The sequence below is a fragment of the Takifugu flavidus genome, unplaced genomic scaffold (assembly GCF_003711565.1).
Source record: "Takifugu flavidus isolate HTHZ2018 unplaced genomic scaffold, ASM371156v2 ctg382, whole genome shotgun sequence".
In the NCBI taxonomy this organism is placed as follows: domain Eukaryota; kingdom Metazoa; phylum Chordata; class Actinopteri; order Tetraodontiformes; family Tetraodontidae; genus Takifugu; species Takifugu flavidus.
This window is the reverse complement of record NW_026622003.1, coordinates 1-25,569: the sequence shown is the minus strand read 5'-3', so window position 1 is coordinate 25,569 and position 25,569 is coordinate 1. Positions and strand designations below refer to the sequence as shown.

The following is a 25,569-nucleotide window of genomic DNA, read 5'->3' as shown; positions in this document are numbered from 1 at the left end:
GCACCTCTTTTTATTGTTTTGTATGATCATGAAAACATATTTTACTTGTCATTTTATTCTATTTTTTTGGTGATTTTTATATGCATGTGTGCTAAATAAATAATTCAAACTCAAATGCAGCAATCATGAGACTTAGTAACACAGTGGTTATAGACTTTTTTTTTTGTCTTTTTTTTGCATCCCTAGGTATGTGTTCATATAGTATGGCCCTCGGAGGACTTTATAAAAATTAAAATGACCCTCAATATGAAAAGGGTTCCCCACCCCTGCTCTAGAGGGCTTAACTCTATACAGTCAAAAAAAAGAAAAAAAATCAGAGTAAAGTTGTCGATATCTTGTGTGGCCCCCATGTGCTTGTATGCTAGTTCGACAACCTCGTGGCGTGCTCCTGAGGAAACGGATGGCATGTCCTCCCAGATCTGTGTAAGGGCATCCCTGAGCTCCTGGAAAGTCTGAGAAGGAACCTGCCGGTGCCTAATGGACAGAGCATGATATTCCAGAGGTGTTCTATCGGGTTTAAAATCAGGTGATCATGAAGGCCACACAATTGTATCACTTCCTTCATCCTCCAGGTACTGCCTCGTACTCTTGTGGCAAGAGGCCAGGCATTTTCATTCATCAGGAGCAGCCCAGGACCTACTGCATCATTGGATGGTCTGACAGTGGGTTGAAGGAGTTCATCCCAATACCTCATGGCACTCAGACTGCAATTTTCTAGCCAGTAGAGGTCTGTGCATCCCTCCGTGGATATGCCCCTAAACCCACCACCAAACGTGACTGATGTTGCAGGCAGCATAGTGTTCTCCTTGTCTTCTCCAGACTCATGTCTATCACAGGTGCCCAGGGTGAACCTGCTCTCATCTGTGAAAACAGGGCACCAGTGGCAAGACGTTGGTCCCCGAGGCCGGTCCCCGAGGCCGGTCCCCGAGGCCACCCTTATGAAGTCTGTTTCTGAGAGACGGTCACACTAGTGGCCTGCTGGAAATCATTCTGTAGGACATGATCAGTGCTCAAGCTGTTCCGCCTTGCACAGAGGAGCAGGTATCGGTCCTGCTGATGGGTTGAGGACCTTCTACGGCCCTGTCCAGCTCTCCTAGAGTGACTGCCTGTCTCTTAAAATCTCCCTCTTCTGGAGATTGTGCTGGGAAACAATTTTCTTGCCATGGCACGTGTGGATGTGCCATCCTGGAGGAGTTGGACAACCTGTGCCAATTCTGAAGGGTTAAGGATTCACCTCATACTGCCAGTAGTGAACATGACTCAAGCCAACACCAGCCCAAAAAGATAGGAGAAAGTTAAAATTACCTCCACATGTAAAACCAGACCTGTTTTGGGGGTTTTTCCTCATTGTTGCCACTCTAGTGCAACACACACACGCACACGCACACACGCACCTCTGGCGTGTCATGGCCAACATCAATATCCCGACACTCGGACAGGCTGTTTCCACAGCGACGCTCTCCGACTCTAAAAGCCTCCATTGCCTGGCAGAGCTCCACCTCCTCCAAACCAAACACTTTGGTATACAGCAGCTCGTAGAGGAGAGCTACACACAAACATTGAACTTAGCTTGGTCCACAGAACAACCCTCCTGCACATGTCCAGACTCCAGTGACGAGAAGTCAAGTTTCAGTTCTGACTCAGGTGATTCACAGCTTCGACATGTGTGTTTTTCATCCAACCAGTCCTACAAGGGCTGTTATCCAGGCACCTTTTCTGTTCTACTCAGTTTGTACAAAGGAAACTGGGATCCCAGGTGAAAGCAGGCAGGATTCAGGCTCTGTGGGACTGGGTTGATGACCACTGCTTTATGTTACTCAGGTGTTAGCAGTCATCAATGGTTGAGAACACATCTCAGAAGGTTGCACTCACACTGACAGAGGGCAGCAGACATGGGGTAGCGCTTCGGGTAAACTATATCATAATGTCCGTTAATGGAGTGACACAGCATAACCTAAGCAACAAGCAAGGTAGCACTGAATCACATTTCAGGCTGTGAAACCCACTTCAGTTCCATATTGCAAGAAAACATTCAATTGCTTCACCTTGGCAACAAAGTCCGCCTCTGTAATCTCCACCTGACCCACCGTCTCCTGAAAACACCATCACTGGGCATCAACACCTGCCACGATCATTGAACCATTAACACCCACCTGATGACAGACTCACCTTTGGGTCCTCCAGACGCTCCAGGTACTTCTCGAAGGATCCTTCAACAAACTGACATTAATGAGACAAGAACAGCTTGAGTCGGGTTCTTGACACACTTCCTTCCACGGTTAAAGGCCTCAAACAGCTCAGGAACAGGTCAGCAACAAGCAGGTCACTATGTGACTTGTCAATAAAGTTGTTTGAAACTCAAACCATCAAACATGCCGCTGCAGTGAAACATATTCAGAGTAAATGAGATTAAACAAACCATCCACTCTATGAACAGGGGCTTCTTGGACAGTTTCTAAAGGACAGAAACCTCATTGACCGGATCGATGAGAATAAAAATATCGGCTGATCCAATGTAGCTGGTCAGACCGGCAGAAAACCTCAAACGAAGGACTCTTTATTTCACCTCGTGAAACTGGAATTTTGCAGGTGATATTTTGGTCAGCCGTTTGTGAGCAGTGTGATGTTGGTTTAAACAGGACGTGAGGGGGTGATTTACGGTAGTGGCACACCGCGGCGGTACCACCATCAACTGCCAGAGAGCACTACTCCACATACGTTGGGGTTTTATGAACTAAAGTAAATGGGCCGCATACCTGGTATCAGTACTCACCCATCCCTATTAACCAGTCCAAACACACGTTTACATCCACTCATGTAATCTCAGACCTGGGGGTGTTCCTTGTTCAGGTGTTTATCACTAATGGGCACACCACCCTCAGGAACGAGCTTGTGGACATTAATGGTCTCCCAGCATCACCCCTGTGGGTCACCAACGGCTCCAAAAGCACTAAAAACGTGCATATGCCAACGACCAAGTTGGTGCAGAGCACCGCACATTCAGCTTAATCAAAAGTTAAAAGTATGCACACCTCTGAGCATACACACCCTTATCCCCGAGGCCCCTGCTCTACCATCTGGTCCCTCTAAGCCTTTGTTCCTTTGTGAACGTTGCTCTCACTTATTTTAACAAAAAAAATCCATCTGGACATGAACCATCAAAACTCCTAAAGCAAAATAAATCTGAATCGACTCACCTGTTCAGAGTTGCACCTGTTGGCTCGGATGAAGTTGGCACAATCCTGCCGGATCTTCTGATGATAGTTCTGAGAGTAAAACAACTAAACACAAAGAAAGTTTCTTGAATGCAAGAAATGCAACATAATCATATGAAAAATAATGCTGCACTCACATATTGACTTTGTATTGCGCATGTATTAGCAATAATCAGTATTCTACTCATTTATTTCCTTCTCCCTTTAACGCAGGGGTGGGGAACCCTTTTCATATTGAGGGCCATTTTAATTTTTATAAAGTCCTCCGAGGGCCATACTATTATGAACACATACCTAGGGATGCAAAAAAAAAGACAAAAAAAAAAGTCTATAACCACTGTGTTACTAAGTCTCATGATTGCTGCATTTGAGTTTGAATTATTTATTTAGCACACATGCATATAAAAATCACCAAAAAAATAGAATAAAATGACAAGTAAAATATGTTTTCATGATCATACAAAACAATAAAAAGAGGTGCAGAGTTGAGGCAAGAGACCCGTAAGGGCCTGTTCGAGGCCTCTACTCACAAAAACTGCAATACAACAAGATAATCAAGAAAATAAATGAAAAAGAAAGAAAGATAAAGACAATAACAACAACAACAACTAGAAAGCACTCGGAGAGCACAGACCTCCGCCAAGCGCAACAATTCCTGGCATATTGTGATTTCCACCATAAATATTAGTCCCACATATACTTGACCATAAAAACATACCGTTAGCCACTGGAATCATAACAATATATGTCTTAGTTCAATAGTTATTCACGAAAAAAAATTCACGCTTTGAAACAATTTTACTTTGTACGGCGCGAGCGCCTCAGCGGCGGCTACGAGGCGCGTTCACGAACTCTCCTTCGGCGTGAGGTTTCAGCTTCGTGGCTATTAATTCACTCACCACAAAACTTGCACGCGTAATATTCTCTCTGTCGGCACATGGTCGTGTGAAAGCTGCTTGTTGAGCCTCCAAACTCCGGCGAAGAGCGTTAATTTTATCCAAACTCATCTGTCCTTTCAACTCCTCGAGTTTAGCGTGTTTCGCTAAGCATTTTTCGTCCGTGTCAATCAGTCCAGCCCACTACGTACATCACATGCTGTGTTCACTGACCCTGACTCGGACATAACATAACCGTCTGTTTTATCTCAGAAAACGGGAAAATATTTCCTCGTTACGAAAGAAATTTCAGGATACGAAAGGCAAAAATACGCTACCGCTGCTACTCGCAGCTCGCGGAGTTTAGCGAACAATGTATAAGTGTACATATAAAATATAAAAATCTTATTGCGTTGCGGGCCGGTAGAAATGGTCTCGTAGGCCGTATACGGCCCGGAGGCCGGAGGTTCCCCACCCCTGCTCTAGAGGCTGAAAACTTAACTCCATTCAAAGATCTGCCATCCTTTCATTCCTAAGACATTGCCCGACCCTTTTCATATTGATACTGATGTATTTTCAAAGTGTTCCTTTGTATATCTGTTAATCTCTGCTTCCTTTAATGAGATTGACCATCAGATCAGTTGGTTTAGTTTTGCTATGACTGTTTAGGGAAAAATATGATTGTAGCTGCCGGATGAACTTGTGATGGGGAAATCAGACAAGATCAAGCTGTCGTCTCCTCAGTCATTCTGACCTGTAGTGACCATTTTCATCTTATTGTGAAAGGATGAGCAGGAAGGAGAAACCGCAGACTCCCCAGCAAGACCAGGGCTGCATTCCACCCAGCAGGTAACGATGAGTTTCACTATACGAGTGCTTCAAATCATCAACCAACACCTGACATCAGAACTGTTTCAGGTCAAACCTCGCGCTGTCATCTGCTCCTCCCCCTCCTCACCTCCTCCTCCTCCCCCTCCTCACCTTCCTCCTCTTCCTCCTCCCCCTCCTCACCTTCCTCCTCCCCCTCCTCACCTTCCTCCTCTTCATCTTCCCCTCCTCACCTTCCTCCTCTTCATCTTCCCCTCCTCACCTTCCTCCTCTTCATCCTCACCTTCTTCCTCTTCATCCTCCCCCTCCTCACCTTCATCACGAGTGACTGCAGCTGCTCACCTGCCAGCAAGCACACACACACACACACACAGTAAAGAATTTCTGAATTCATTCACCGAGCTAACATTACCATTAGCTCAATAATCTGCAAGTTCTAGCCTGTGTCCAAAACCACCTCTGTTTCCTGTATACTGCACTAATGAGGGTGACTGAATGCTAAATGAGGATCATTGCACCACCCTACTCTGAACACTTTTTCCTATAATGAACTTTAGAAAAGTAGTGCACAACTGATGCGCCTCAAACAAGAAATATATCCCATCAAACTTTGCGGTCTCACACGAGAAGCTAGACACGAAGCTAGTTATTGCATAACAAATTAACTATTAATGAGACAATAGAACATCAACAAGCGGCCAGTTGTCTGTGTAAATTCTCAGTCATCCAGGTCATTGTATCCAAGGTAGTTTTCTCTGTCAACTGGATTGGGTTTCTTCTCTTGAAGACGTTTCGCCTTCTATCCAGAAGGCTTCTTCAAGAAGCAGCCAGTTGAAGTTTTATAGTTGAACAATTAAATTGACTTGAACGGTGCTCACGTAGATCTGGCGGTATTGATAGGAGTACCACAGTTTTTGGTTAATCAGGGAGGTCACTAGTAGTTTACTCGCCCTGTTTACTATGTAGGGAGCATGAAATGGAGCAAGAGGGTGGTTTCAGATGTGGTCCAGGTGTGGTTTGATGCCAGATATGGTGAGCCACAATCGCTCATTGGTTACTTTAACTTGTGTGTGTGTGTGTGTGTGTGTCCCCGTCCGTCCGTCCGTCCGTCCGTCCGTCCGTCCAGTATTATTTCAATTTAGGAGTTCACGTAAGAGATTTCTCATAGACTTCATTTCTTACAAATGAGCAGGTCCTCACCTCTCTGTCCCTCCTTCCCAGCGGTACCACCAGAGCTACTGGCAGCAGCAGGCGCATGCTAGCAACTCAGCAGAGGGCCCCTTCTGGCACTACGGGCCCTGCCTGAGCCAGGAGTCGCCCTCTCATGGTAATACGCCCTCTTGTGTTGGTGGCTACCTCACAGCTGTGCACAGGTGCTTGAATTCCTTGGAAAAGCTTTAGAAAATCATCATATTTCTGTTGGTACAAGGTAGTTTTCTCTGTCAACTGGACTGGGTTTCTTCTCTTGAAGACGTTTCGCCTTCTATCCAGAAGGCTTCTTCAGTTCTGAAATCGCTGGGGAGAGAGCTTGAAAATATAGAGCCCCTGTGGACCATTTGCATGCTAATGATCTGGGTGGTCACCTGAGAGTCGTTAGCAGGGTCGTTGGTCGGGTCGTTCACCTAGTTTCTGTTGAGGTGTCTCCCCTTTGTCTGCTGGATCACATGGTGATGAGTCACTGGGTCTCCTGGAATGGTGTGAATGTTTGTTTTGCTGTTGGAAGGAGTGGAGGACTGCATTGTATGTGGGTGATAGGAAGTGCCTCAGGCCACCACCTCTGTTCAAGGATGGTTTCTCCAATTTAACATGGATAGCTTCCTTGACCCCCCTTTCAAACCAGCGGTCTTCTCTGGCCAGAATGGTCCACAGGGGCTATATATTTTCAAGCTCTCTCCCCAGCGATTTCAGAACTGAAGAAGCCTTCTGGATAGAAGGCGAAACGTCTTCAAGAGAAGAAACCCAGTCCAGTTGACAGAGAAAACTACCTTGGATACAATGACCTGGATGACTGAGAATTTACACAGCCGTCTGTTGGTATACTATGCAATAATTCTTTAGTGTGAGCACACAGGAATTCGAACCGTTGACCTGGTTCTGTTCTTCTCCCAGTTGCTCCACCTTTATACCTTTATTTGTTCTGGTCTGATCCATCATTTAATATAGGAGAACCATACTGACCACTGGCACCAGGTCCATCTGTCTGCCCATCCATGCTTCTGGTAGATTCTGGGTAGGGAGATGTAGGCGGGTGGGCTCCTCGAGCTGTTTCAGTGATGTTCTTTCTCTCATCAGGCCCCACCCCTTCCATGGAAGGCCCCCCCCCCATCAGCCCGACTAACCCAGGCTCCTCTGTTCTGTACCAGGATTCTCTGGCACCTCCACTCCCTCCCACCTACTTGTCTGCTGCCCCTCCCCTACCTTCACACACTATTCATTCTCCCCACCCCTCTCATCATTCCTCCTATTTATTATCCCTGTGTCCCACCCTCTGCACACTGGGGGGCATTACCAGCAGGAAGCCAAGCTCCAATTCTTTACTGCCCTTCCCCCAACCACCCTGGCCCCCCACCATACAACTACACACTATATTCCTCCAACCATTTAGCACATAGTTAGCTTGAGCCCAAGAGCCGCTAAATTTCATCTTGGTTGGTTGATTCAAATGTTCATTAAAACCTAAATTTAGCACTTCTGAACTGAGACTTTAGGCACACACAGAACTGAAAATGGATGTCTGTTACCATGGAAATGGGTGCAACAAGGCGACTGTTTAACACTTTGAGGTCCAGACCAGCCAATATGAAAGGAGTGGGGCTGTTTATGTGGTCAGTGCCTGTAATTATGATGGGATGTATTTTTGTTGATCTTGTTTGTTATTGGGTGAATAAAGTTCACATCACCAGCAGGCTCTGTCATTCTCTGTAACCATGTGATCAGTTACCCATCATGCCCTGGGTCTGAGGCAGCCATGACATAACCACTGCAGTTGTAGGTAGTGCTGGGGTCCTTAATGACAGGATAATTTAATATGGTTTTAGAGTTTGATCAGTCTGTTTTAGGGCTAAAATAACTGTCAATTAACATGTTGGCAATCATGGTGTCTCTGTTCAACAAGGTTGACATTGTAACAAGCATATTTGCTGTACTAACAGGATTGTTAGAAAGCTCATGCTGAAAATGAAGATTGTTTTAAAAATTTGTATTTTTGATTCATTAACATTCAGTGGTTTGTCCCACAGTCATGGTAATGGTTCAGTGGGGATCTCCACTGTCCAAAGATCACAACCTCCTGGAATTTGAAGTGGTCTTTTCAAGCAAGTGGGATGGATGAGTGAGTCAGGTGTTTGTGCTCAGGGCCAGTCAGAACATCAAGACCTGGCAGTGCCAAGCTGCCTAACCCTAACCTGGAGGACAGTTACAGTAACATGTTGAGGGTTCAACATGCCTCAACCTTATCGTAACCTACAGGTGCAGTCAGAAGAGGCAGGTCATGGAAAGAAGAAAAACAAGGTTATATTTTTCCAGTGATTTTGTAAACTAATACTCCATTTAACTTAGCCATTGTTATATTATCTTTTAATTTTCACGTTTACCATTAAAATACTGAGAAGAGACTCCAACACCGCCCACATCCAGAGGCCAGGTTTGACTGGGCCTCAGATCAGGGTGTTGCTCTCTTTATGTTGTTATTAAATGTTCAAATACGAATCCTATATGAACTAAGTTTTCATAGTTTAGCTGATTTGTGATGAGCCGTCTGCAGCTATATGTCTGTAATGTGTTCCTTGTGCCATACAATCGGTGGCGAAGAAGCATAAAGGAGGCCAACACTTCTCCGGCCTCATGTTAGGAGTTCCGATCTCCGTCCCGATGTCGATTCTGGGTCCAGATGTTCCTCCACCTCTTCCAGTGGGGGTTCCAGCACCTTCGCATCCAGATGTTCCTCTTCCTCTTCCAGTGGGGGTTCCAGCACTGTCTCATCCAGATGTTCCTCCACCTCCTCTCTGATGGGTGCCCGCGGGCAACGTGTTGGTGACCCCTGGTCTATTGAACCAACTGAAAACCTAACAAATATTTTACAATATGATCAGATAAATAAAGCAATAGTTTCTTATGGCTCTGTCAGTCATTTTTAATTTTCAAGAGGCACAAAAGACAAATTTGCTTTCTATAAAAATCCCCATAACATGAACATTAAATGAATGAAGCAATATTATTCAAGGCACCATCAGTATATTTTCTCATTTAGCAAAAGTGGGCTAAATTTACTTCAAAGAAAAAAATTATAACAGCAATTTCATTCACTCAACTGAAATATTTTTAGAACATAATTGGATTGAAATACAATACCAAAGTGCAAAAATCTATTCACCAAAAACAACACTTTCTTCAAGGAAAAGGCACATGTGCAGTGAAAAATATTTACCTTTAACTTTTAAACTTGAGCTGAGTAATAATTGTAAATGTGTTATTGCAGCTTAATGTTCACTTGTTTGAGGCTGATACTTGGTGGTGTCTCATCTTTTGGACGAGTTCATCAATGTTGGGGGTCCGGCTCTGAGCTGAGCCTGTGTAAAACATCTGCGGCCTGTGGGCCGGTTCTAATAATAAATCAATATCATCCCGGGGGCCATAGAAAACCCTCGACCTTGACTCTGACATATGAGCTTTAAATGATTTCTTTTGACTCCCATTTATTAGGCTGTTTGGATATCATCTTTGCTAGTGTGTGTGTGTGTGTGTGTGTGTGTGTGTGCGCACGCTCTATGGAACTGGCATAAAGGATGTTAAAATTAGTCTAAATTAGTCTAAATTAAATAAAAATGCATCCATTCATCATTCTGAACAGGCGGTGTTTGATTAGAAACTCTTTCTGAACTCTGGTGCTCTGAAACATCTCTGCTTCCATTTTCAGCTGTTTTTATTCTCAATAACATCAAATCATCCATCCATCCAAATCGTGGTCCTATTGGACCACCAAAGGACAAACACTTTCCATTTAGCACGGACAAAAAAACCCAAATCCTGTTTAGCAATGAAGCTGTGGGGAGAGTTTGAGGAGCTTTTCTGAGGAACACGCTGCCATATTGGGTCCAAGCTGCTGGGGTTTTGTTGTTTCAGGTGAATCGGTGGGCAGCGGCGTTACCGCCTGTCTCTGCCCCCCCCCCCTCTCCCCGTGGTCGTGGTCACGCCGGGCATCTTTACTGGTCCCGTTTTAAACAGGTTCTGTTGGGAACAGGTGTTCTCCAGAACTGTATTCCAGGCTGCTGTGCTGAAGGGCTGTTTTCAGTAGCAATAGAGCCAGAGTGTGCCTGCTCCATATGAACCCCCCCAGGCCGTGCTTTCCTCCTGGCTGAGCCATAATCAGCTCTGGATGGACTGGTTCACGCTTGGGCTGAGTCAAGATTTGATAGCTTGACTGATTCTTACAGTTTTTGATCAAACCCCCATCTGCTGATTCCAGGAGATCTTTAAAGGATCTCAGAGCTTCAGATTTATGAAGCCTGCTCAGCCCCCGGCAGCGCTGATGAAACCATTTCATTCCTTCTAAAAACAGAACATGAAGCTCCAGAAAAGGTTTTTGCATCAAGTTTCCAACAGAACGAGGACAAGTGGGTAAAAGCGCCACTTTAAAGCCTCCAGGCCTCAGAAAACATCCACCTTTAGGATGCCTGACTTTAGAGGATCGTCGGTTCGCTCCGAGCACAAGAACAAACATGTTTAACCTCAGTCCAAGAACATCTGACCTGAAATGATCAAAAAGCTTCAGCGTAAAAAGATGGTGGAGAGAAAGCTGCTGGGAGGTTCTCAGAAGAGAAGTGGCATTAAAGCCAGCTGGAAGAGTCCAGCCTGCTTCCTGCTCCTCCAAACAGGCGTCTCCACACCAACACTGAGGAACACGGGCTTCTGTTCTTCCTTCTTCTCTTCTGACTATTGTGTGTTTGATGAATGCAGCATCCACTCACTGCCCCCCCCCCCCCCTCATTTACACTGCTCCTGGTTTCACAATGCTCCTCAGACAGATGCAACCAGAGACACTGATGCCGTCAGACAATAAACTGGAGTGTTTTTGTGTCTGATTATTAACATGTTCCATGCTTTTCCTTCTGCAACAGTTCATCACACCTGCTCAGGGAAACCTCGGTGTAAAGGAGGTGAAGCCGTGCCTCAGTGACTCTACTTTGGTGTTTTAGAAACTAACAGTTATTAGATGAATATACAGTGTGCACGTACGCGCAAACATGTGTATAAACACTTAATACACACGTGTGCGTGGATGTAGACTTTTTAGTACTTTGGGTTCATATACTTTTTAGTATTTTGCAGATTCATGTCTGTATATAAACCAGATCCTCCTGTAATAAAGAACTAAAGGCTGACTGTTGTCACGTGACCTGTCTCCGTCTGTGTCCGATGATGGAACCTGCCTGGAACATCTGGTCCACAGAAAAAGCAAAACAGCTCACAGAACTGGTCCAGTTTAGACCCCAAAATGACAATAAATAATGAAAATGTGTGACGCAGTAGAAAAACTATTTGTCATTTATAGTTTCGGTCGTCATCAGAATCCATCAAAAATATTCAAACCAACAAACTACACACAGAACCGCAAAGTTTAGAGCTTAAAGGGAGCGACAGGTGAAGATTTAAAGCTCAACGCAGCTGAAGAAGTTCCAAAAATTCCGACACATTCTGACCTCTGCTGCTCCTCCTGGACTCCAGGGCTGCAGAAATATGCTGCGTTTACAAGTCTTTAAAATCTGTAAAGCTTCATAAATCTTATTTAGTTAACCAGGTTGAATAATGGTGGAGAATGGTGTCCGAAAAGCGTCTTTATTTTAAAGTGAACAAGAACAGTTCGGTCCGCGTTCACAGAGAGGCGGAGAGACCTCGAGAGAGTCCAAAACAAGTCCGCTAGGAAAACTCTCAAAAATAGTCAAGCCACAGAAGTCAGGGTTTGGCGATGAGGCCGAAAACACTCCGCCGCTGGCAGACGGGAGTTCTGTCCTTAAATCTAACGGGAGATTGAAGAGAGACCGCAGGTGCGTGTGTCTGCGGGGCCACTGTGGCTGATGAGCGGCTCCTCCACGCCCCCTGCAGGTAGACACCAGCAACAACGGTCCCAGAAACTGGGAACCCAACAAACGAGTTTTTAAAAGTATTCCTTTCAGACTAAGCAGGAAGACTGAAGACCGACAAGGTGAGTGTAAACGAAGAGTATTATTGAAAATAATTGACAGTTGTGTTTGGAGATAAAATCAAGATTTGAAAACATTTTTGTTACTATTGAAGAGCTGCATAGAGCTGAAGAATTCTTGGCTTAAGAAAATTCAACTAGACTTCATATTTAGTTTTAGCACAAAACATCGTTATACATTATAAATGAATAGGGCTTATTTAACTTTCTTATAGTCTGGCTTTAGTTATTGTTGAATAGTCTTTCTAAGTGAAGTTTAGTTTATTTTTCTGCCCTTTGCTACTGATCCTAAAAGAACTTTAAACCCTCCCAGAGCGCTTTAATGGTAGTAATATATACGCCATAAAGCTGTTGATTAGGTTTTAAAAGTGAAAGTGAAAGTATTCTGTTCAGACGAAGCAGGAAGAGCGACAAGGTGAGTGTAAAGTGAGTATGTTCTGTCCCTCAGTTTTGTGTTGTTTGTTCCTTTTCCGGAGGTTTGTTTGTTAGATGTAAGTTGTCAATTTACAGTCGCTCCTGTCGCGCTGCCATTTAGTGGAGTAGGGTGGAGACAGATAAAAGTGCTGCGGAACACGGAAAACGGGCTGCTCTTGGATCCAATCCGGTTACTTCTTTTACTTTTGCACTTCTCAAAGGCATAATCTGTAAGTAATATCTTTTACGATTGTAGCCGCTACTCAAAATGTACGTTTTTACATTGAAACCAAAGTTAAGTATTGTGATCCTTTTCTTGCAGTTTTACAAAAATAAAGTGGATCGTTTTAAAACCACAGAACGCTTCACGAGTGGTTACTGAAGCCATATGTTTAGCTCGCTGCCGATGCTAACGCGCTTAGCCGAGGGCAGAAGAGAGTATTATGCTGTTAACGTTGTAGAGAGTCTTAACAGGTATTAACAACATTTAAAAACATTTTTGTGACAGGTGAAACGCTCTTAGAGTTATTAGAGCTGTTCAACAGTCCAGGTCACAGCTGGATATTTTGGTATTACCTGTCAAACAACATCTAATCGTGGGCAAGTTAGCATCTCTCAGCCGGACAATTTAAGACAATAAACTAAATAACTAAATCCACACAGGATCACAGGACACCAACAGGATTTTGGGTTCATGTTGCACGTTTTCTCACAGTGGTTTATTGTTCTATGTTGTGGAACCACTGTGAAAGAAATGCAGGAGTGGGTGTCATTTCTTTCATCTATTTTAAATAGAGCAGTGATCTTTGAGGACTTGGATCATAGAAATAATTGAAGAGGGGAACAAATGAGGGAAGTTAAAAAGTCCTGACTAGCATGTTTATGTAGCACCAAATAATTTATTGGCTGAGCTGAAGACAGTCCTTTCACCATGTTGGCCTGTGGAAAACCAGTGTTGTCGGGCCGATGGACCAGCGTCCCCGTCGTTGCCGGACCACCGTTGGCCACCATTTGGGTTTTGGGATCAAAGTGGGGGCGTTTCCTGTATCCGGTTCTCCTCTCGGATCCATGACTACAACATGTTGCTGCAAGTGCAGAGACGTTTGCTCTGGAAAGAACTTTAGAGCACATTCAGTGCTGCAGGATGAGGGGCTGGAAAAGGTGCCAGTTCTTTTCTCACTGCAGGGAACAGTTAAAAAAAGCAGCTTAAACTCTGAAAACATGAAAATTATACAGATACATCATTGATTTATTGATTCAGTTGTTATCCAGAATGGATTAGAAATGTTCCTGTTTGACAAAAATGCAGTGAATTGGGATTATTGAACTCCAACCTCTACAGATTATTTACCTTCATCACAGTCTCATCACTATTTCTGATGTTTCCTCAGGATGGACGAGGACAGAGCAGAGTCCACAGTGCCCAGCTGTGTGTCCCTGAAGAGTGACCAGTCCAAAACTGATATAATAACTTCAGAAGTTCAGACCAAATGTAAGAAAACTAAAGCGTGATGATGTGTTTGTGTGCCAGCTGTTAGTCACATTAACAGCAGCAGGTTGTGAGTTTATTATTGGAGATGTTTAACACTTAAACCTCAGACAGTCATATAGTTACAGACTTAATGTGAATATTGTTGATTAGAAACAAGAATCAGGTTTAAATTGAAAGATGAATTCAGACATAAATGCTGGAACAATATTGAGTCTTGATCAGGTTTTTTCATCCTATAAATCAAAGGACTAATAGAGATGTGTTTCATAGTGAGAGGAGGAGCACATCCTATCAAACTGGGACCAGTCAGCTCCACCAGGAGAGTCCTCTTGTTCACAATCTGGAAGCAGATCTGGAGATGCTGAAATGAAGCCCAAACAAAGTAAAACTGTTCAATATAAAGTTGAACTTGTGATGTCATGAATTTGTAGTTGTGTTGATGATTTATTACAGATGGAAATCATTGGTTTACTTATGTTCAGGAAGTGATCTGCAGGAGGTGATAGAAGGTCATAAGATGAGTCTGAAGAGAAGATGTGAACATGTGACTGAAGGAACTAATGAAGCAGGAAGTGGAACCCTGCTGAACACGATCTACACTGAGCTCTACATCACTGAGGGACAAAGTGAGGAGGTGGACACACAACATGAGGTGAGACAGCTTGAGAGAACCTCCAAGAAGAACATCCAGGACACTCCAATCAAGTGCCAGGACATCTTCAAAGTCTTATCTGAGCAACAGAGACACATCAGAGTGGTTCTGACCAACGGTGTCGCCGGCGTTGGAAAAACCTTCTCAGTGCAGAAGTTCAGTCTGGACTGGGCAGAAGGTTTGGAGAACCAAGACATCAGTCTGGTGCTTCCGCTCTCATGGAGGGAGCTGAACTTGATCAGAGATGAGCAGCACAGTCTTCTCTCACTGCTTCATGTTTCCCATCCAACATTACAGAAGATCAGAGCAGAAGATCTGACTGTCTGGAAACTTCTGTTCATCTTTGATGGCCTGGATGAAAGCAGATTTTCACTGGGTTTCAACAAGCATCAGCTCATCTCTGATGTCACACAAGTATCGTCCGTTGGCGTGCTCCTGGTGAACCTCATCCAGGGGAACCTGCTTCCCTCAGCTCTCATCTGGATCACCTCCAGACCTGCAGCAGCCCATCAGATTCCTCCCTCGTGTGTTGACAGGATCACAGAAGTACGAGGCTTCACTGACTCCCAGAAGGAGGAGTACTTCAGGAGGAGGTTCAGTGATGAAGATCTGTCCAAGAGAATCATCTCACACATCAAGGCCTCCAGGAGCCTCCACATCATGTGTCTGATCCCAGTTTTCTGCTGGATCACTGCTATAGTTCTGGAGGACATGATGACCAGAGACCAGAGAGGAGAGCTGCCCAAAACCCTGACTGACCTCTACTCACACTTCCTGAGGGTTCAGATAAAGAGGAAGAAGCAGAAGTATGGAGGAAAGCAGAGACCAGAGGAACTGAATAAGGCTGATAAAAAACTCCTTCTGAAGTTGGGTCGGCTGGCGTTTGAACATCTGGAGAAAGGAAACATCATGTTCTACTCAGAAGACCTGGAGCGATGTGGACTGGACGTCTCCGAGGTGTCGGTGTACTCAGGAGTTTGCACAGAGATCTTCAAGAGAGAGAGTGTGATCTTCCAGAAATCAGTCTACTGCTTTGTTCATCTGAGCGTTCAGGAGTTTCTGGCTGCCGTCTACATGTTCCACCGTTACACCAGGAAAGACATAGCAGTTATAAATCAGTTCCTAAAATATTCTGAACCAAAGGACTTTTCCTGGTTTGCTGGGTTGTTAAATAACGATCCAGTCACGTCTCTTGATGACTTCCTCATGAGAGCACTAATGAAATCTCTTGAAAGTAAAAATGGCCACCTGGACTTGTTTGTTCGCTTCCTTCATGGTCTCTCTCTGGAGTCCAATCAGAGGATCTTGGGTGGACTGTTGGATCAGAGGAACAGCCACCCAAAACCATCCAGAAGGTCCTCAACAACCTGAAGGAGGTGAACAGTGATGAAATCTCCCCAGACAGAAGCATCAACATCTTCCACTGTCTGATGGAGATGAAGGATCAGTCAGTCCATCAGGAGATCCAAGAGTTCCTGAAGTCAAAGAAGAAATCAAAGAGGAACTGTCAGAGATCCACTGTTCAGCTCTGGTCTACCTGCTGCAGATGTCAGAGGAGGTTCTGGATGAGCTGAACCTGCAGCGGTACAAGACCTCAGATGAGGGACGACGTCGCCTGATTCCAGCTGTGAGGAACTGCAGGAAGGTCGTGTAAGTAAAGATTTTTGGGGCCGGACATCGGCGTTTAAATCAAGCGAGTTGATCATGTCAGGCAGCAATACCCCCTCCAGTGGTCATTCCTTCAATTCTTTATCTCCATTGCAGCGTCCATAAATTAAAAACAACAACAATTCATCCAGAAATGTTCAACACTGGCTGGATATAAGTTCAAAGTTCAATCCAGACAAACCAACATAAGGCAGGAATAATAGGAGCCACAAGTTAACTGACTATCATGAAATTACTGTCATGTCATTAAATAACTTTTGTTTGTTTGTATACATCGTATTCTAACGACAGAAAAACACATTTTAACTAATGACACGTGACTATTTTGCTTCATTTGTTCAACGTAAAAACAGCCGGCCTCGTTGGTTTAAATGGGTGTTTTAGGTCTTTGTGGCGGTTACGTTTGGAGCCTTTATGTGACCCACAAAGTTGATTGACCCTTTCCACACCCGTTAGGTGGCAACTTCATCACTAGCAACAAAAGGTGCAGTGAAAATGATTTGAAGGGAAACAGGCAGATATAACAGAAGCTGAGGGCAATCGATGCAACCAGAGACTCTGATGTCATCGATCGGATCGCTGAATTAAGACTTGACGCACCATCGTACAAATTGGATGAAATGCAAAATATCCAAAGAGCCGATAGACAGATAAAAAGATGCACGTTTCTTTAAACCATTTGCTACAATCATTTTAAATATTGAGTAATTATGAGCTGTTCTACATAAGACAGATGTTGAGAATAATTCAGTTGCATTTCAGATCTGATGGTCGTTCAAACTGTTGCTCTACGGTGTTGAATTTAGCTTTTCCAGGAAATGAGCTACATTTGTGTTGAGGTAGATTCTCAGATAAGTTGATTAGAAATCCCAAAGTTTGACTCACTATTTTTGTTTCATACACAACAGACTGTCTGCTAGTGTTCTTTCAAAGAGTGATTGGGAAGTTGTGGCCTCAGCAATGACGTCAAACCCTTCTCATCTACGGGAGCTGAGCTTAATCAGGAACGAAAGCCTGACAGATGATGCAGTAAAGTTCCTGTCTTCTGCAATGATGCATCCAAACTGCAGACTGGAGACGCTCAGGTCAGGAGGCCTCTGTTGGCCTTTTCTAAATTTCTTTACATTTTCTGCTTTTCCCTTCATTTTCATATTTAGAAATGTGTTTTTATTTGCCCCATTTATTCCTTTTCCAGGCTGGGAGGCTGCAGTTTATCAGAGATCAGCTGTGACTCTCTGGCCTCGGCGCTGTGGTCCAATCCCTCCCATCTGAGGGTTCTGGAGCTGCGTGGGAACCAGCTGAAGGATCCAGGAGTGAAGCTGCTCTGTGGTTTTCTCCAGGATCCTCTCTGTAAGCTGGAGACTCTCAGGTCAGTCAGAGATGATCCAGTACTTTCCCAGGTGTAACTAGTTAGACAATAACTGTTTACATGTTTGATCTTTGTTATAAACGTAGTGTTCCAGTTCTCAGAAAAAAGACCACACAGGACAGATTTGCAGTATTAAATTGGTTGTGGAAATCTGTCCCATGTGAGGATGGTCTCAATGACTAGAAAGGAAGTATCAGTTGTAGATTTGTCTTGTTTTATTTTAGGCTGGCCACAAAACCGCCCAAACATTCAGACCAATCAAAAATGGTTCTTCCTGTCTTTTAAAGATCAGAAGGAAAACTAGAAACCCCAAAAAGAAAGCTGCTGCAGTGTGCCATGCCCCTTCTCTACTGAGAAAACCCATCCCAAAAAAGAGAAAAGCCCAAGTGTGAAGTGAGCACCCTGTTAAACCTTGGTACCGAAAGCCTGCAGTCATTCTCATCTGAGGTGGCTTCATTCCAGCCAGAAGCCCAAACCTGCCTCCCTCTTAAAGGGGCAGCAGGTCAGTCCAACCACAGAAACCTTCATGAAGATCTGAAGCTTTCAGCATCCACAATTGTTGCACCTCACTTCCATTGGAGTCCAAATCAGAAGTCAACAAGTTGATTCTACACCGATTCTACACAATGCAACCATTTTAAAAAGGTTTCCATCCATAAGTTTTCACACATTTTTATATAAATCTGTTTGTTCATCGCCTCCTTCTTTTGTAATGGTCATTAAGAAAATGACCTTATTGGAGTTTTTCTCCTCACAAATATGACTTTCTATGAACGATGCAATAAATGCAGCTTGCAATCTAAGACAATATGGAAGTATGTGTATATAATAGTAGTGGAAGTAGCTCATAAAATAATACATTTGCTCTTCTATTCGAATCTTTCTATGTTATTAAAGAAAAACCTGCTCTTAGTCAACAACATCTAAGACATCAACCAAAAATCCTAATTTTCTACAATATAATATAAAACAGTAGAGAAGACTCTTTCTGCAGAGACCCTGGTGGCAGGAATGCAGAAGTATCACCTGCTCAACTTGGAAGGTGGAGCAGAAACCACCAGCTGAGAAGGTCCTCAGCGAGAGGAGTGGTGGAGAACCATGAAACTTGCTAAGCTCCACCTCAGCTCCAGAGACGGGCTGAGCTGGAGCTGTGGCACCAGGTATCGCCCAGAAGAGCCTCCAACAAACAAGCTCTTCTCTTGGGAGGAGAGGGCTTTGAATCTCAGCTCAGTGTGCTTGTCTCTAGTAGGTGGCAGCTGCACCTTTTCCTGAGGTCCTTGTTGATGCCCTGAGGGGAATTGATGCTCCTGCAATGTTTTCTGGCAGCATTGAGCTTGCAGTGGGGCAATCAAACACACTGTGGGGGGGCTCTCTTTCCTTCTCTCATCTGGAGAACAAGTGACACCTGCTGCCAATCATTGTTGGAGAAATGTGCAGTCAGGGGAACGATGCGTCCAGACTATAGCCACCCTTCCAGCATCCAGCAGTGTCTAAAACCTTTGATTTGGTTTCACCAGAGAGTGTAGGGATTGCAGGGTCGCTGCAGCATCGCCCACAAGCTATCAGGAGTGGGTCGCTTTGTCCCAACTCCTGACAAGAGTTGAGTGCTATTGAGAAATGTGGTCTCACAAACTTGGAAGGTATTTTGACCTACACACACTTTACATACGCTGTAGATCTTGTCCAACCGCCCTGAAAGAACCCAAATAGGAACATACGGCAGATAAGCCGGTGCAGGACCAGAGGTTTGTTGCTTGTAAGCTGTGTTTTGCTCTGGTACATGTTGATTTTTATTTGTCTTCTCTCAAAATAATTGTTATTTTAGCCTATGGGACTGCAGGTTATCAGAGACCAGCTGTGATTCTGTGGCCTCAGCTCTGAAGTCCAACCTCTCCCATCTGAGGGTTCTGGACCTGAGCTTCAACACGTTGCAGGATTCAGGAGTGAAGCGGCTCTGTTCTGGACTGGAGAGTCCAAACTGTAAACTGGAGAGGCTCAGGTCAGTCTTCATTTTTCTACCTATATACCAGCTGCTAAGATGGTGAAGTGAGGCTGTTCTCAACACTGCTGTGATGCACCACATTAAAAAAATTCCTTGTAATATCGTGAATTAAGGTCTGACCCAACTAAGAACTAACGTAGGTTTAGTACTGACGCAGATAACATGCAGACCTGCACCGTATAACCTTATCCTGCATTTTTCAGATTGCTTTACTGCAGGTTATCAGAGATCAGCTGTGGCTCTCTGGCCTCGGCGCTGAGGTCCAATCCCTCCCATCTCAGAGAACTGGACCTGGGTTACAACGATCTGCAGGATTCAGGAGTGAAGCTGCTCTGTGGTTTTCTCCACTTTCCAAACTGCCGACTGGAAACTCTGGGGTAAACACCATTCTCAAAAATGTCCATTATTCCATCCCAGGGTCCTCACACTTTCTGAGTGTGTGTGTTGTGCCCAGTTCCTTCAGGAGGGAGGCCACACGGGGACCACTTATTCATGATAAACTGATTTAAGGACAATGAAAAGCCGACAGATGGTAACCAAAATTAGACAAAACTAGGTGAGGGTGCCTGGTAGACACCAGCCAACGAGGAGGGAGATGGTGAGGGAGACAGGAAGTCATCTAAGACAGGTTGTGCCTTTAAAGATGAGCCACAGGTGAGATGGATCTCCATGATGAGATGGGAGGGAAAGAGGTGGGAGAACCTGGGAAGAGTGAGGGCCAGAACAATATATATTCTCCTTTGGAACAGTGCAAACCTGAGAGGGTGGAATTGTGGTAATTACATATTACTATCATTTTTAACCTGGAACTAAATTAAATATTTGCAGATCATGCCTTTGATTAACCTTTCAGATTAATACTGGTTTCACTTATAACCTTATAAAAGTTTCCCTTCTTTATTTAGATTAAGTGACTGCAGCTTATCAGAGATCAGCTGTGACTCTCTGGCCTCGGCGCTGAGGTCCAATCCCTCCCATCTCAGAGAACTGGACCTGAGTCGGAACCAGCTGCAGGATTCAGGAGTGAAGCGGCTCTGTTCTGGACTGGAGAGTCCAAACTGTAAACTGGAGAGGCTCAGGTCAGTCTTCATTTTTCTACCTATATACCAGCTGCTAAGATGGTGAAGTGAGGCTGTTCTCAACACTGCTGTGATGCACCACATTAAAAAATTCCATGGAATATCGTGAATTCAGGTCTGACCCAACTAAGAACTAACGTAGGTTTAGTACTGACGCAGATAACATGCAGCCCTGCACCGTATAACCTATCCTGCATTTTTCAGATTGATTAACTGCAGTTTATCAGAGATCAGCTGTGGCTCTCTGGCCTCGGCGCTGAGGTCCAATCCCTCCCATCTCAGAGAACTGGTGCTGAGTGGGAACAAGCTGCAGGATTCAGGAGTGAAGCAGCTCTGTGGTTTTCTCCACTTTCCAAACTGCCGACTGGAAACTCTGAGGTAAACACCATTCTCAAAAATGTCCATTATTCCATCCGAGGGTCCTCACACTTTCTGAGTGTGTGTGTTGTGCCCAGTTCCTTCAGGAGGAGGGCCACACGGGGACCACTTATTCATGATAAATTGATTTAAGGACAATGAAAAAGCCGACAGATGGTAACCAAAATTAGACAAAACTAGGTGAGGGTGCCTGGTAGACACCAGCCAACGAGGAGGGAGATGGTGAGGAGACAGGAAGTCATCTAAGACAGGTTGTGCCTTTAAAGATGAGCCACAGGTGAGATGGATCTCCATGATGAGATGGGAGGGAAGAGGTGGGAGAACCTGGGAAGAGTGAGGGCCAGAACAATATATATTCTCCTTTGGAACAGTGCAAACCTGAGAGGTTGGAATTGTGGTAATTACATATTACTATCATTTTTAACCTGTAACTAAATTAAATATTTACAGATCATGCCTCTGATTAACCTTTCAGATTAATACTGGTTTCACTTATAACCTTATAAAAGTTTCCCTTCTTTATTTAGATTATGGCGCTGCAGCTTATCAGAGATCAGCTGTGGATCTCTGGCCTCGGCGCTGAGGTCCAATCCCTCCCATCTCAGAGAACTGGACCTGAGTCGGAACCAGCTGCAGGATTCAGGAGTGAAGCTGCTCTGTGGTTTTCTCACTTTCCAAACTGCCGACTGGAAACTCTGAGGTAAACACCATTCTCAAAAATGTCCATTATTCCATCCGAGGGTCCTCACACTTTCTGAGTGTGTGTGTGTTGTGCCCAGTTCCTTCAGGAGGGAGGGCCACACGGGGACCACTTATTCATGATAAACTGATTTAAGGACAATGAAAAAGCCGACAGATGGTAACCAAAATTAGACAAAACTAGGTGAGGGTGCCTGGTAGACACCAGCCAACGAGGAGGGAGATGGTGAGGGAGACAGGAAGTCATCTAAGACAGGTTGTGCCTTTAAAGATGAGCCACAGGTGAGATGGATCTCCATGATGAGATGGGAGGGAAAGAGGTGGGAGAACCTGGGAAGAGTGAGGGCCAGAACAATATATATTCTCCTTTGGAACAGTGCAAACCTGAGAGGGTGGAATTGTGGTAATTACATATTACTATCATTTTTAACCTGTAACTAAATTAAATATTTGCAGATCATGTCTTTGATTAACCTTTCAGATTAATACTGGTTTCACTTATAACCTTATAAAGGTTTCCCTTCTTTATTTAGATTAAGGGACTGCAGCTTATCAGAGATCAGCTGTGACTCTCTGGCCTCGGCGCTGAGGTCCAATCCCTCCCATCTCAGAGAACTGCACCTGAGTCAGAACCAGCTGCAGGATTCAGGAGTGAAGCTGCTCTGTTCTGGACTGGAGAGTCCAAACTGTAAACTGGAGAGGCTCAGGTCAGTCTTCATTTTTCTACCTATATACCAGCTGCTAAGATGGTGAAGTGAGGCTGTTCTCAACACTGCTGTGATGCACCACATTAAAAAAATTCCTTGGAATATCGTGAATTCAGGTCTGACCCAACTAAGAACTAACGTAGGTTTAGTACTGACGCAGATAACATGCAGACCTGCACCGTATAACCTCATCCTGCATTTTTCAGATTGATTGGCTGCAGTTTATCAAGATCAGCTGTGGCTCTCTGGCCTCGGCGCTGAGGTCCATCCCTCCCATCTCAGAGAACTGGACCTGAGTCAGAACCAGCTGCAGGATTCAGAGCTGAAGCTGCTGTCTGATCTCGTAGAGAATCCACACTATGGGCTGGAGATATTGAGTCAGTAGCTGGTTGTAGCCAGTCAACTCCCGCTCATCTGCTGCATCACTCACTGACCACTGGTGAAGAGCATCTGTGGAAACATCTGCCGTCTACTCCCTCCATAGATGAAAAATTCAGTTTTTAAAAGGCGCTGGTGGACTTTCAGGAGATCAGTCGATGGTCGACAAAGCAGAAGCAGCTTCGCCTTGAAGTTAAATTAGTTCCTGGTATCACACAATGCATCTTTATAAAGTTCTAAATGGCTCCTCGGCCACTCTTAGAAGCATGGAAACATTCTCTTAATTGTCTCTTCAAATGTCTGTATTATACGTTACTATTTTACATCATGCCTTCAGAATCTTTAGGGTTTAGTATTTACTGTCTCTGTGACATGGAGCATTGGAATATTTCAGCTGCAGCCAGCAAAAACCATCAGAATGACGGCTATCGGTGGGAACCACAGCTCATTTGACTTTAGTCAGTCTGTTCAATGTTATAGGATTTATTGCAGTCTAATAAAAACTATGAATAAATGTGGGAAATAGGAAATAAAAAGAAGCAAAATGACCAAATAAAACTCCCATGAATACTGTAAATTTAAGATGTGAAGAATGGAATATCAGCTTAAATTTAATCAAACATAAAGGGAAAAGGCCTCCTTTAAGTTTACTGCAAAAATAAACACAAAATCAAGAGCGACACGCGCCAAAAACGTCTCATTAGGGTTAGCATTAGGGTTAGGGTTAGCGTTAGGGTTAGCATTAGGGTTAGCGTTAGGGTTAGCATTAGGGTTGGAGTTAGGGTTAGGGGAATGAGAGATATGTACTCCCAGTCTCTCACTAGACAGACCAACGTCTTTGTAGCTTTTTATGAGAGATGAGGCAAGGCACTGGCCGACGCATGTTAGTCCCCATTCCACCTCCCACTGGCTAACATGATCCATATCAGAAAGGAGAGGAGGACAGGGTATAAGAGGCAGGATAGGTGTGTGTGTGTGTGTGTTGTGTGTGTGTGGGGAGGGTGGGTTGGGGTTAGGGGTTGGGTTAGGGTTAGGTTAAGGGTCAGGGGTTGGGTTTCGGGGTTGGGGTTAGGGGTTGGGTTAGGGGTTGAGTTTAGGGGCTGGGTTTAGGGTTGGGGGTTGGGGGTTGGGGTTAGGGGTTGGGGTTAGGGTTAGGGTTTAGGTGTTAGGGTTAGGCTTTCCCCTGGGGCGAAGCCCCTGGAAAGCAGAGCACTGGCCATCCAAGGGGGTCCCAGGCAGAGACTCCCACCCAAAAGTTAAATGTCCACCACCCTAAGGTGGTGGGGTGTCCAAAAATTGAGGCTCTTATGGCCTTAGTTGCGATCAGCCTGGTGCCGCGACGTTTCGGCCAGTTTTGGCCTTCATCAGGCGGGCTGATCTTTTAAATATGGTGGCCCCTTGGCCGTCAACATAAAAATGGTCCGTTGCTTTTTGCCCCTTCTCCCGTTTCCTAATCATTTAAATTTGGTGATGTTGCTCCCTCCGAATCTTTGGACCTTCTGAGGTCTCTAATTTCCGTTTCCCCTTTTATACTCCCCTCGCTTTTTGCTTTTCATGTTTTTTATTTTCAATTTAAATGTCCCTTCCCTTCCCTTGTATTTTATCTTTTGTATTTGTTGTTTCCCCTGTTTCTAATTGAATTTGTTTCCCTGTAAAATCTCCCCTGTTTTATTTTTACTTTTGATTTCCTTTTTCCCTCTTTTGAACTTAACCCTTTCTCTTCATCCTTCCCTTCCTCCCCTCTCCTTCTTCATGCCATCTTTTCCTTGGTTCTCCCCCTTTCCTTAACCTCATTTCTCCCTTTCCTCTCTTTTGCCTCCCGATACTTCAACCTTCTCCTTAGCCTCGTTAGGCCATGTGGCACTGCACTTGTCCCATTTTTCTTACCCTACCTCATTTGGGCTCTCCCGTATGCGGGCTGAGTTAAATTTGGCTTAGTTTGAGGTGGGTTTGATTGATGGGTACAAGGCTTAGCGGGCACGAGATTGGGTTTTGGGTATGGGGACATCGGTTTGGGTTGGAACAATGAGGCTAGGAATGAGAACAGGACCATGGGCAATTTAGAAATCAGAATCAGATAGGGGGAGGGATAATTAATCAGAGATAGTTAGGGTTAGAGGTGAGGTTAGGGTTAGGGGTTGGGGTTAGGGTTGGGGGTTGATGTTAGGGTTAGGGTTGGGGTTAGGGTTGGGGTTAGGGGTTGGGGTTAGGGTTAGGGTTCGGGTTAGGGGTTAGGGTTAGGGTTGGGGGTAGGGGTTGGGGTTAGGGTTAGGGTTAGGGGTTGGGGTTAGGGTGAGTTACAATAAATCCTGTGGTTAGGTTTAGGATTAGGATGGGTGGGGGGTAGCCATTGGGCTCCAAAAATTAGGTTAGGGTTAGGGTTAGGGTTAGGGTTAGAGGGTTAGGGTTAGGGGTTAGGGTTAGGGGTTAGGGTTAGGGTTAGGTTAGGGTTAGGGGTTGGGGTTAGGGTTAGGTGAATGACGTATACACTCAAGGACTCTCACTACCCCGACCATCGTCAGCATAGATCTCACGAGAGTCCCAGGCATGGCACTGGCCGACGCATGTAGTCCCCATTCCACCTCCCACTGACTAACATGATCCATATCAGAAAG

The 25,569-nt window shown here is 44.7% G+C and overlaps 2 protein-coding genes and 2 long non-coding RNA genes across 6 annotated transcripts; 3 read left to right on the top strand and 1 right to left on the bottom strand.

Moving 5' to 3' along the window:
* Positions 1-292: 292 nt before the first annotated feature.
* LOC130520439 (uncharacterized) lies at positions 293-3,379 on the bottom strand. Its single transcript, XR_008948841.1, has 3 exons — positions 3,198-3,379; positions 2,170-2,220; positions 293-2,093 (listed from the first exon to the last, which is right to left on the bottom strand). It is a non-coding gene; the product is annotated as an uncharacterized LOC130520439 (long non-coding RNA).
* A 434-nt stretch (positions 3,380-3,813) lies between these two features.
* LOC130520438 (uncharacterized) lies at positions 3,814-7,823 on the top strand. Its single transcript, XR_008948840.1, has 3 exons — positions 3,814-4,939; positions 6,140-6,245; positions 7,211-7,823. It is a non-coding gene; the product is annotated as an uncharacterized LOC130520438 (long non-coding RNA).
* A 6,475-nt stretch (positions 7,824-14,298) lies between these two features.
* On the top strand, positions 14,299-16,045 carry LOC130520436 (protein NLRC3-like). Its single transcript, XM_057024153.1, has 2 exons — positions 14,299-14,404; positions 14,505-16,045. The coding sequence occupies exons 1-2, from the start codon at positions 14,389-14,391 to the stop codon at positions 16,043-16,045; spliced, it is 1,557 nt and encodes a 518-aa protein (XP_056880133.1). The 5' UTR covers positions 14,299-14,388.
* A 148-nt stretch (positions 16,046-16,193) lies between these two features.
* On the top strand, positions 16,194-23,647 carry LOC130520437 (ribonuclease inhibitor-like). 3 transcript variants are annotated; one of them, XM_057024154.1, is made up of 9 exons: positions 16,194-16,324; positions 17,251-17,427; positions 17,538-17,711; positions 19,537-19,710; positions 19,917-20,090; positions 20,619-20,792; positions 20,997-21,170; positions 22,403-22,576; positions 22,783-23,647. In XM_057024154.1, exons 1-9 carry the CDS (start codon positions 16,221-16,223, stop codon positions 22,835-22,837), a joined length of 1,380 nt encoding a protein of 459 aa, XP_056880134.1. In that variant the 5' UTR covers positions 16,194-16,220; the 3' UTR covers positions 22,838-23,647. The 3 variants fall into 3 exon arrangements, with proteins under 3 accessions (XP_056880134.1, XP_056880135.1, XP_056880136.1); XM_057024155.1 differs by lacking the exon at positions 22,783-23,647 and adding an exon at positions 21,698-21,870 and having other exon boundaries at positions 22,403-22,543; XM_057024156.1 differs by lacking the exon at positions 19,917-20,090.
* The last annotated feature ends 1,922 nt before the right edge of the window (positions 23,648-25,569 follow it).

Excerpts from the sequence above, each read along its gene's own strand:
- LOC130520437 (XM_057024154.1), top strand. The coding sequence starts at position 16,221 with ATGTCAGAGGAGGTTCTGGATGAGCTGAACCTGCAGCGGTACAAGACC. Across the intron at positions 17,712-19,536 it reads TGTAAGCTGGAGACTCTCAG|CCTATGGGACTGCAGGTTAT; the intron begins GTCAGTCAGAGA and ends TTGTTATTTTAG. Across the intron at positions 20,091-20,618 it reads TGCCGACTGGAAACTCTGGG|ATTAAGTGACTGCAGCTTAT; the intron begins GTAAACACCATT and ends TTCTTTATTTAG.